Source organism: Aptenodytes patagonicus, chromosome 6 (assembly GCF_965638725.1).
Source record: "Aptenodytes patagonicus chromosome 6, bAptPat1.pri.cur, whole genome shotgun sequence".
NCBI lineage: Eukaryota > Metazoa > Chordata > Aves > Sphenisciformes > Spheniscidae > Aptenodytes > Aptenodytes patagonicus.
In genome coordinates this window covers 50,051,115-50,063,787 of record NC_134954.1, presented here as the reverse complement: position 1 = coordinate 50,063,787, position 12,673 = coordinate 50,051,115, and the positions used below count along the sequence as shown (strand labels likewise).

The 12,673-nt window shown below is 38.9% G+C and overlaps 1 protein-coding gene across 1 annotated transcript in view; it reads right to left on the bottom strand.

Moving 5' to 3' along the window:
- Positions 1-12,673, bottom strand: part of PDE11A (phosphodiesterase 11A) — a 142,244-nt gene that overhangs the window by 24,147 nt on the left and 105,424 nt on the right. The window contains exons 13-15 of the mRNA XM_076340748.1: positions 10,721-10,830; positions 7,571-7,661; positions 4,355-4,455 (exon numbers count right to left, since the gene is read on the bottom strand). Of these exons, the coding sequence (XP_076196863.1) occupies positions 4,355-4,455; positions 7,571-7,661; positions 10,721-10,830 (302 nt within the window). The remainder of the gene's footprint in view (positions 1-4,354; positions 4,456-7,570; positions 7,662-10,720; positions 10,831-12,673) is intronic.

Here is a 12,673-nt window from a genome sequence, read left to right as displayed (position 1 = left end):
CAAAACAGATTATCAGAGAAGGAAACAAGACACTTCCAGGGCAGCACTGCCATAGAAACACAGTTCTCTGGATGATATGAAATCATCGCACCTCATGTATTATTGTTAAAGTTGTTACACTGACAGTCCATTTAAGTGAAACATACTAATTTCCGAACATGTTCTATAAATGTCCGTTATCAATGTCAGAGTTGCCTAGTAAAAGCAATATTGTATTTATGGTCTCTGCAGATAAGGAAATAAATGGTACCAAAATGTTCAGTCTTCCATGGAAGCATGAAATGTTCAACTACAGCAGCGGACAGACAGACAATAGAAACACCCCTGAAATATATACACACTTCTCTTTACTTGTCCTTGCAAAATGATTTTTACTTCTGGATCCTGAAGGTTTCTCAGAGACGTGCAATTCCTGTTATTTCCAGCACACAGAACAGAACAGTGAGACACAGGAGCTGCAGATGTCTTGAGTTAGTAGTTCTTATTGACTAGAAACTAGGTCTCCCTGCTTGGTCCCATGCTTTGTCTTCTGGAATATCTTGCCTATGTCCTCAAAGATAGACAAAACATGAGCCAGAACATGTTAATGCTTGTTTGGTGCCTCTAAGTACCAAAATTCTGACTCATCATAGTCTGTAATTTTTTATGGCACTGAGACTCCAAGCGGCTCTTATTGCACGGAGTGTGATTACAATATGAAACAGATCCTGCCCCAGATGTAGCGGAAGTTGAGGTACAAAAATATGGAGCAACTTGCCCAAAGTGACACAACATATTAGCATCAAAGCTGGAAAGCAAATACCTATGCTCTGAGTGACAGTCCAGTGCCCCATCTCATAGGAGACTGCTATCTCTTTGTCGAGTGGAAATGTAGTTAAGATTCCCCAACAGGAGAGAGTTTGCAAAGTCCTGTATTTTCTACATTTACTTCAGCTAGACCGAAATTTTGAACAGTGATTATTGAAAGCACAGTCTGACAGCAGCCAGTACAGGTTTTACACATGAGGAGATGCACACTTCCAGGAACATTGCCCTTGATCAATGGACAGAATTTTACATGGGGCATGTTGCATTATTCTGGTCCCTGACTATCATGTGTTATATGATCAGTCACTCCTACTATAGGGCCCTTCTATAATGGATTTCATGACAGCAACTAGAACAGGGAGATATGAGGACTACGTGATGATATCTAATTCCTTATGTTTCCCGAAATAAGACATAAAAGAGTCTCATGTTACAAAATTTGCTGGGACAATGCAAAGTCACACATGCAGAAAACAAAATTCAGTTCTCTCACACAAAGTCATAGCATCATGGCCTCAGTGGAAATAAATATTGCAACAATGAAAATTTTAATGGCCAAGAGTAGTTGGCACATAAACCTTAAACCAGCCTAATCCTGAGCAGATCATCAACAACAACACACTCTATGAAGAGACTGAGCAGTGGATTTTTGCATCCTGTATTTCAGTGCCCAGTCTAACAATGTAAAATTTGGTAATTATTTCATTTTGAAGTATCGGATATTCTGGGCAATTCATATGTTACTGGACAAAAAACAGGCAAGAATGTTTAAAGTTGAAAGCTCAGGAAGATGACATCCCAGAAACCTCAAACATTCAAATTTAAAATATAGAGATCCATAAACAGTAACTGAAAATGTGAGTCTCAAGGCCTTATGTTAAGCTGAAAACTTTAAAATAAGAATTTTCTTTGAAATCCATTTAAATGGATGCAGAAGTAGTAGTCCAACTCCACAGAGAATTTCTAGTGTAGGAAGGAGTCAACCTAAGGAAAGCAGCCATGTATAAAGAAACAATTTAATGTTTCCTACTGGTTGCTTATGCATGGTATCCAAAACGAAGAGGTTTGCTCTTATTAAGCAAACATAGTATGCCAGGATTTCAGAAATAAACAGAATCATAACAATTTTGCAATGTCTTTGAGTAACATTGACTCTGGTTGTATTTTGCCTGGAAGGGAAAGTTGTCTTGCTCTATATAGCAAATCCAGTTGCTGTACAGCCCAGCGGCTCAAGACATCATTTGAGTGATTTCCCATAAACTTCATTTTGGTTCCATGCTTTTGCTTGTTGCATTATCTACAAGCATCATTATCTAGAATTATCTACTAAAATCAAGTATATTTTCCATCTGATCTTTCACTGAAAGTCATTTTTTTGTTTGTTTGTAGAAAAGCATTGCCTTGAGAAGGTCATAAAGTCTTGCTCTGCCTGGAGTTTTGTTGCTGTTTTGCTAGCTGGACTTTGTGATCATTAGGTTTAGGCATTCTAAGAATACCGATATGAGAATTTCCTTCTCTACAAAAATATTAAAGACGTAGCAAACTGAAAAAACAAGTTCAGTACTTGTGAGGAAACATCTGTTCACATAGGGTGGCTTTAAGAAGTGTAAACCATCAATGTTTCCAGGGAGTGATTTTCAGGCACTTTTGGAAGTAAAGAAGCATAACAACTACCTGATTAATGAATCATCAAAACAGAAGACGAAAAGATAACATATTTTCAGAATTCTGAGTAAAGAGGTGTCATTTGCTAAAAGTTGTCTGATTCATGTAGCACATAAAAATCAATTAGGCAAGCAAGGAAGAATAATCTTGAAATTCAGCTGACGTCCCTTTTTGGACATTATTTCTCTGTATTAAAACTAGGAAGACAACTTGACCACGTAGTTTTTCAACCTAAGGCAGGCAGGGAAGAGAGCTCCATCATGTCTGGGTCGGGACTGGGTTCCCTCCCAAGGCACTGCCGCGGGCCCTCTCCAGGGCAGAGCCTCTGGCTCTTCCAGGGGCTGCAGGATCCCGGCCAGGGGGAGCACATGGGGCTGTGCCAGGGCAGCTGCCCTCTCAGCCCCTGCCACTCATCTCTTCCTTGACAACACAAAACATTTCTGCAGCCCTTGTTATTTGTGGTGAGGCAGGAGAACCCGTACTGACACATCCCTGTGGTCCTTGTATCTCACTTAAAGCTGTCAGCAAATTCCCCTGTCACAGCAGCCCCCCAGATACCAAGCGATCCTAACAGACAGCTTCAGAAAGAGTATGCTTAACAGGGGTTATTTGTCCTACTCAGGATTTTCATGTCAGCAAGCAGAAATTTCTTCATGGACTAATGTTTAGAAGTTATTTACAATAAAACTATTCATTAAAACCCTTTCTTAATACAACTTCTCTGAGAATAGCCTTGCAGGAAACAAAGAATATCAGTGTGTTTAGAAACAGCCCTTGGCACAGTAACCAAACACTGAGCAAAAAAGACAAAGCAAACATTGCAGCATCCCAGTTAGTATTTTTACAACTAACAGTTAAAGATACAATGTTGATATAGATAGTTGAACAATTTCAGGGTAAAGACTTTGCCTGACGTTTTCTGGAAACTTGGTTTGGTATCAACCGTCAGCACAAAGCAGCGGGGGAATCCAGGTATAACCCCCTAAAAGTTGAGAAAAACATTATTAAATGCTACCCAGCACTGTTTGGGATAGGATGCTAATGGACATCAAACAAAAATTCCTAAGGATGAATTATTGTCAAGACTGGGAAGGTAGTATGCTGAAACTGCACATCTGACAGCACTTCTCCCTGTAAGTCAGCCACAGGCATATGTCAGAGAGGGGGATGTCAAAAGTGCAATGTGACGGTGACACGACGACTCCTCTGACTACATGCATGCTCCCACACATTCACACTGGGAAGAGCTTGATAATAATTAACAGTATTTGAAAAACACAAAATAGCACCAACGTGAAGTCTACTTAGAGATTTGATTTGCAAACAAGGAAAAGGAAGAAAACCGGATGAGAGAGATCCTATTATACTTCTCTCCCGTTAAGCTTTTTAAGACCTATTCTCATGTGATGCAAATTGGCACAAATCGTCTTCAGAGAAGCAACGTGTATGCTTTCATTACCTCTGCAACTGGGTCTGTAACTAAATATAATATTTCTTAGCATACATGTTTAGAAACTCTGAAATGGTGGAAAAGAATGCTAAAATGTCGTTGATTTTCTACATGCCTGAAGAAATGATCACAGAAGGGACAGAAGAATTACAGGACTGAGCTGTAACCGATTCCTGGGATTGCTTTGACGTATAAGCCTAGGATTTCACTTGATTTTTGTTGATACAGACATGTTACACATTAAAGCAAAACTTACTTGGACACTTGAGATATTGCTATTAGCCTAAGATATACTAAGCATTAGACTAAATCTCTTCAACCACAGCTAAACACTAATTTCTCATATTATATATCCTTATTGGTATTTAATAGCTCATTAGAGTAAGTTCTTCAAATTTTCATTTGTCAAATACAAGAAATGCCAATACTTACTCAAAATACAAAGTGAGGTCTGTTGCCAATATCGATTGCTTTAGAAGCTGCATAAGGTCACTGTAGTCCTTAGAGGACAAGTTAGCAAAGATGTTGTGACCCTGTAATGAAAGAGATAAAAGAGGTAAAGGGCTAGCAATCAATATAGGTTTTTAAAAGGTTTTCTAACTCTTTAGTCTACTGTTTCCCTGCAACAGAGGCCTTTTCTGATTCATGGCAAAACTACGACAAAATAATAATGTTGATACTGCTGAGATTACATTGGGGTGGAAGAGTTGACGATTGTAATCAAGCACCTGGGATGTTTTTCTAAACTCTGCTGAAATTATAGTGTCTTCAGGAAAGATTTACTCTTTGCTCTGACCCTGCACAGACTCAGTTTATGGGGAAAACTATAGATACATCTCAATCTTCCCTCTTATTAAATGTTTTGGGGAGCTGTGCATTGCGGCTTTTGAGTTGTGCTTGTAATAGATTTATCTGTGCTGTTGTGCTTGCAGGTACACAAACTGCTGTTAGAGCAGTCAAAGACACTAAATCAGTTTTTCATTCAAAACAGCCCATTTGCTCTCTCTGCCCATTGCTGCGTTGCCTTACAGTGTATACAAGCATTGCCTATGCAGGCTAAAGAACCGCAACTTTATGCAGTTTAAACGCCCTTTGTAGGCCCAATAGGCTACTTTTTAAGCGATCATGGATTAAGAATTTGAAAGGTGCTCCGTGGCCAGAATGAAAGGAAACAAATTATTTAATATTGCTATTTGCGAGCAGGAAGGTCCTTTTGTAACTGAATTTCTGAAAACTAAGAGGGACAGAGATCCTATAATTTCTCTATGAAATCCTAGAGAAAATAAGCTGAAAGAAACAAAATTAATAGAAAATTCTAAATCTAAGCTTAAGAAGCGGTCTTTGTGACATTAGTCACATATAACAATTAACATAAATAAAAGCACTACACTTGGGTTTTTTCTGATCACCTAAAGAAATAATGAGGTTCTTGCTAAACAGAGTCTTATTTTGGTGGTATTTAGCACTGTAACGCACACATTCACTATGCACTGCCATCTACTGCTTAGGAAGATTAAAATGCCCTTAAAAACAAGAATTTTCCAGCAACAGGATTGCTACAACCTTGATGGTCTGAGGACATAGACGAGATAGGGTCTGGAGGTAGAGATGGTATTTTTTAATAGATTAGCTAATTACTGGACTAAAAAAATAATTTGCCATGCATAAAAGATGGTCTTCTCTGTGACAATGAAATGATTATTTCTTTTCAGCTAAATATTGAGAAGGATTTGAGAATCTAAAGCTTATTTACGAAAAACAATTTTAAAACCAAAGTACTCAGAAGAAAATAAAGCAAAATGTATCAGGAAAATAGCAGCTCTTACAACAGGGGTAATTTACCAAGTTGTCTGTTATTCTATAATATCTGTTGCCTTTCTGACCTGTTTTGTGGTGTATAAAACCATGTCACTACAAAGCTCAAGATCACTTATACTGAGGTTAGCATCTCAAGAGTAAAGGATAAATAGCTCCTTTGCCCAACATGATAAAAATCTAAAGAAATAATACAATATCCTATGTTTCCTTCTAGATAGCAAAGACAGACTAGAGTATCAACATTAGTGGATAGGATACAATCTAATTTCAGCTTATTTGAGAGAGGAGACCAACTGCTTAGCTGGTGAAAGTTGGTGTATCTTTATGTAGATTGGAGGATCCAAATCTGCATTTATTCCAAACTAAGGGGTGTTGTGTTCCATTAGCAAATAGTATCTATTGAATAAAAATCCTGTAGGATTAATTTTCTGGTCTAGAAATGAGGACCTGGAGAAGAAGCTGCCTGAGTGAGCAAAGGGGAGGACTTGCATTTCAAGTAATATTTTATATCTCTGAAAGAAGCTGGAGTAGATTCCAAGGAAAAAAGTATTTTTTTCATAAATTTCTTGATTTTTAAACCGGAAAAGATAAAGAAAAGCATCTAGACTGACATGAGCTATAAACTTTCAGAGAGTTGTCCATGTCTTGAGCCTGTCTTCAGAAAGACATTCAGTCATGATGAAGATTTCAGGAACTAGAGAAATCACTGTTTCCCAGGAAAGCTTGTTCCAGGGGTGAACAGTCTCATTGGTTTAGAAAAAACCCCCCGAACCAAAAACTTCTTCCTTTTTTCCTATACTGAACCAGTCTGTTTAACTTTCAAATGCTGCTTTTTCTTATGCCTTTCCCTGGTAGTATAAGGAGCCATTTAATTCCTAGTATCACCTTTTAGATAAGCTAGGCTAGGCTAAGCAGATTGAGCTGTTTAAATCTCATGCTGGTGCTCTCCTTTCTTATGTCTACTTTTTAAATATAATGTCAAGAAACTGAACACTAAAGCCAGAGTCCCATGACTAATCTCTGTGGCACTGTACACAGAGGCAAAGCCGTCACCCTGTTTCCATTTGTCTGCGATCACGGGACACTCCCAGATGCTCTTCAAAAGTTATTGCAGATCAGCCTATGGTCTCCAATTGTGCTGCATGAAAAACAGTTTTGTTTTATGTATACTGAATGCATTTTGTAATAATCTATCTGTGTAAATTAAGCAAATACATCCATTGTTTTGTAAGGATTGTGTGTCCATCCTTCTACTTTTCTCACTTACTACATCTCTGGGGTAGTGCATGCTGCATACTGTTGCACATAAGATATTCTAGGCAAGAACTATGTCTTTATATATATCTGCAAAGCAGCTAGTGTACTTTGGACAACATGATATTACTGATACTAATTTTTTAAAAAAATCATTAGTAAAATTATGCAAAACCATCATAAAAATACTGATTACAGAAAGACTGTCAAAGAAATTAAATTGGTCCAGTAAAGGATGACTGTGACACTCTGAAAAACACCTGTGGGGAAAGGTAAGAGCTTGTTTCGCCTACCTATAAACCACTGAGCAGGATATATGTAAGACGACTGAGAAAAGCTGACAATATGATTAGGATATGTTCTCCTTGCCCCTAGCTGATTGAGACAAATATAATCTCTGGGCTCTACGATCAGCATTTGTAGTTGTTTAATTTTGTGCTAGTTGTGACCTTTGTGGTAACCAATAAATAATTCCTGAAGGAGAGGGCATTAAGAAGGTACTGTGTGTGGTATTTCCTTTCTCTGGCTGAAACTGCCCAACAGCTTACAGAGAGATTAATAGTAATGCTTTTGTACCTCACTTTGGAGAATCATGACAGCATGATTGAAATGGTGGTGCTCCAAGGTAGCAGAGGTGCCGTAGAGCTGAGCTAAGGCTGATCCGCTCCTGAAACAGAACACGGGGAGTCAATACTGCTCATCTGCTTACGAAGCAGGTTTCAGAGACAATTTAGTAACGAAAGCATGTAACCACGCTCTCCCTCTTCATTTCAGCAACCACACTTGAGACAGTTGACAAGATCAAAATACTCATTTAAAGCCAGATACAAGGCATTTATGTTCCAGACCTTGCTAAATATCATCAGCTGACTAAAGATTTTCCTGGAACTACATGAAATTTTGTAATGCAACTTTCCAAGTGCCTCAGCGATGCAACAGCATGGGTGCACCACTGTGCAGTAAAGACAAACAGTAATGTACTTGAGCTAGGACCGACTGTTCAGCTACTACTTTTTATTTTTAATTCTTAATAGATATAGCCACAATGACTTACAATGGGTGATTACAAACTCTGTAAAAAAAACCCCAAAACACAACAACAAAAAACCAACTGCAAATGCAGTGAGGTTCTGTCTGTATATAAAACCATACACTTAAAAAAATACCAAGGTAAACAAAAAACCACAAGTGAGAGCAGTGAATATAAAAGTGAAGTTTAGCATCTCTTTCAAATGTATTTTCTCATCATGTTTATTGTCTAAAACAAAATTAACTTCAAAATGCACAGAGCAGGTGGGGTTTCTAAGTTTAAAGAACAAAAATCTACAGAATACAATTATAAAATTGCGAATCATTGGGAGGTGCAGAGAACGGGACTGGATTGTCAGAATAGTTACTGTTCACCATTACTTCACTTCTGGGACCCACCCTAAAGCGACAAGATGGGTTTTCTTTCCAAAGAAATGAGAGTAAGAGATTATGCTAGAGACAAACAGAAAGAGTCTCCTAGGAGCGTATACAATAAAACTGCACCATACTGGTATTTAATTATCAGAAGCAGCTATATTAGAGAGAAGGATGTCCAGGAAACATCATCCCTAGAGAACATGGTGTTGAGATATATAACAGAGCCATTTCAGACAACTGTGATATTGCCTCCATCATATACCTCTTGAAATTTCATCACACAGAACAGCAGTATTGAACACTGAAGATAAAATAGGAAAATGGGATGCTTAAATTTATAAGTCAGGTTAGAGGAATAAATCATAGCTGCTATTATGAAAACTACAGCTTCTGTTTTCAGGGATGTTTTATACGTGTGGTAATGTTTGTCTTTTGTTGAATGTCTTCAGCAATTTCTATATGGAGTCGTAAAATGGTAGCCGCCTCCTCTTTGTACTCTGTTGTCAAACAAGTATAAGTGATGGCAGTCTAATGCTGAAACCTCTACCTTTAACTCAGCCATCCCTCTGCACAAGAGATATTGTTGTGTAATGTTACGGTGGAGAAGTGGTTAACTTAATCAGAGCCTCAAATGGTCAGGATGTAAATCTTAGGTCTCGTTTTTGTAAATTAGGAACATAAACATCAATCAGCTGAGATTCCTTCCCATTTGTCTCGTCTTTTTTGATTCTCTTCAAGATTCAGCTGCAAAAAGGCATCTAGCAGTGCTTGGTAACCTTTGCACCACGAGCTCTGTCTTTTGAGCACTGCAATTGATTTTCCTTGCTATGGTGATTGAAGATCCAGACAGCGTCGTTGTTTCATTGAGACTGTACAACACCACCAATAGCTCAGGAAATGGCAGCTTAGCGAATATCAGAAACATCAGTTTGAGTGATGTTCACTGAGGCAACTCACCCCCAGAAATGCAGCAGCCCGTGCATACACAGATTGCAGCAGAGTATTTTTGCAAAAGGTAGGACAAAATAGGCTAATACAACATCACCCTGTCTTTCAAATATCTTTGGACAACCATCTGACCACTTCCCTGTCACACTGGAGGATTAGCAGTAATGCAGAACGGACAAAGTTGCAAATGCATGCTGAGATCTGCAGGACAAGAGAGCCTCAAGATCTCATATTCTGACTGTAGAGGACCTGGGGAGTTGAGAAAACAGCATAGGATTTGGAGGAGTCTCTGTATCTGACAGCTTTATTTCACAGCTTGGCCAGGATGTTGTCAGGGGACATTTCCTGTTGTCCCCCCTGTTGTCACGGAACACAGATTTTGGAAACAATTTGACCTTGGTCAAGGGAGTTCCCTTACCACCACAATAAGAAGTACCACCGTCAGACCTTCCACAAACCTGCTTCTACCTCATTAATGTGTCTGAGGGCAGCAGCCTGGACAGTAAAAATATATGCAAGTCAGGGCTGCTGAATCAGGTCCTAAGCACTTGGAATAGAATAAAATTCATTTTTAGAATTGAAAATGGTCTGGAGAGCAAGATTTCACATAGGTGATGTACGAATCTGCCTTTGAGATCCAGCTTCATGTTCTGGTGGGTACTGACCATTTCAGGGGGTGGCCAGCCCACCCCTGCCCACTGCGGCGTATCTCCGAACAGGCTCTATGTGCTCTGGCATGTGGGGCAGGCCAGGGAGGAGGCATTTCTATAGACCAGGGACCCTGCGTGCTCCACAACTGACGGGTATGTGGTGAGGCAACTACTCCAACCACCCACTGTGGACGAGATGCATCTGAGCTCCAGCACGATGGCAACAGTTTCATACTCCATAAGCTAGAAATTACTTTATGTATGCTTGCCTATATGTTTGTGAAAGTTTTTGTGAAAGCATGATTTCAGTTTGACCTATTTTCTTTTCTTCTTAATAGTTGAACAAGATTTTGCTTAACATCATGCATTCTAGCTAGCAAGAACAACCCAGATAGACAGTTTCAGTGTTTCCCAGGTTGAATACCAGAATCAATAAAACCTCAGCCTGAGAAGAACAGCAAGTTTTGGCACCACATTTCAATATGCAGTGTCAGTTCACAAGGGGTAACCCAATCAAGAGCCTGATACAAAGGACAAGCCAGCAATTACCCAAAAGAACAGAGAATGATAAAGATGGATAGTCCCTCACTACATACAAGAATAAGACTACTTGGCCTTAGCCTAGGAGGCCTGAAATTAATGCTTCATTCTTTATCCTGGTCACCTTTTGCTCTTCTGTGGAAGAAAACCAAATTAAAGTAATAAGAATGAGAAAACTTACTTGGCTTGGAAGGCATTGTTGGTTCCCCTGTGGTCAAGGTCGTGACATAAGCATCCCACAATCAAAGCTAAAATTTCAATTTCAGTCAGAATGTCCTGAAATCCTGCAGTCTGAGAGCAGAAAAAAAAAAACCCAGCAGCTGTAACTATCAGTAGCAGAAGGGATAAGTAATGTTAGTACATCGAGCAACAGTCAACTTTGTTTTGATACCATGAACGTTTCAGCAAGGAGAAGATAAATGCTTTATTGTCATATTATATTCCCTGCTGTATGTTAGATGGTTAGCAGAATAGATAACGTCCTCGGAGTGATCTGTTATTATCTCTCTGTTGCATTTCCAGCATGCCATTTCTCCCCTACCCGGAAGGCACTAAAGGCAAAAAGCGCTGAAAACAAACACCAATAACTACACACTAAGATGGGAACTGGAATTTCGAATTAGAGAAATACAAAACAATATTGATTCCATTTTGAAATTATTGTTCAGAGAAGTACTTAGACAGATTTTTTCAATCCTGAGGCGACCATCTTAGTCAATCCCTACTGTCAGAGATAGCTGAAGTATTAAATCAAAAGACCTATAAAAGCAGCCAGCTAAAATATACTCTATGGAACTGTTACGAACTATTAAGAGATTTGTTTTCTGGGACACATGACATGAAAAGCATGATTTAAAGAGGAAATGTCTCAAATGGCATATTTCTGCTGCAGATACACACTTGAATTTGGGAGAGAATTTTGAAAACTGATATATTGAAATTCCCCAGGAGCAGCTCAGACAAGATACACCCGTGCGAATGGGGGAACTGATCCTAGAAACATTTTTTTGCCACTATACTTCTCCTCGTGGATACCTGCCATAGCACTTTTCCTGCCTGAACTGCCTCATGTCAGAGAAGAAATACTACTGTTACTGCTAACCTCAAGCATCCTGAACAGATCCTGTCTGGAGAAGGTGCTGGAGCCTGAGCGGGACAACACCTCTCTGGTGCCGTGCATCTTACCCATGGCAGAAACAACCTGGTTCTTCAACACTTCAGAAGCATAAGGGCATATTGCCTGCAAAAATGACTGGCTGAGCTGGACAATCATAACACTTGTCTTTCTACAGTGCCAGTCTCCAATGACACTCCTCAATTAGCCACACAATCTAGTCAGTATGAAAGGAAATTATATAAAAGGAATATAAAATACATTTATATTGTAGGACCAAACCAAGGCTGAACACTAACAGTGTGTAAGAAATCCTGAATTCTATTGATTTTCAATGGGGCATAATTTTACCCACTGGCAAGAAGAGGGTTAAGTGATACAAAGACAGTGAATATCAGTGGGACTTCATGTCCTTACCTAGTAGGAACTTACAGCCCACTCAGAAATGCCAGTCAATTGCTGCAATACCACGTGAAAACTCTGCTATTCACCCTGAAGACCACAAATTCTACTAAATGCACAGTCAAATCCAAATAGCCTCTGTTTTCATAGTCTGAAACGTGGCCGCAGTTAATATTTAGGCAGTACAGGGAGGCAAGCTCCCGCAGGTGCTCAGGAGCACCCTCATTTCGGTGGGAACTGAGGAAGTGCAGGACTTGCTACAAAAGCTTTATAATTGTGCTCAAAGTTTACATATCAGAAAAGATGATCAAATATGAGGAAAAAAGATTCCTTTCATGTAGAATCCACTGGTGTACAGGGTAATTTGAATATTATGAAAGAGATTATCCTGATTTCTAGTGGCATTGCTTTTTTGAAATTCTCTAAAAAAGAGTGTTTTCTCTTTTTATTTTTTAAACATTGCTCCTATATAACAAATAATAATCAAGGTCTATTTTTAAAAAAGGGGTTAAAAAATAGGTTTGTAACTGACAACATGCCGTGTATCAAGTTTCAATCTAGAGAAAACGTTCATGGCTTAGTTAAAGCAACTTAAAATAGAAGTTTTATAATATAAAA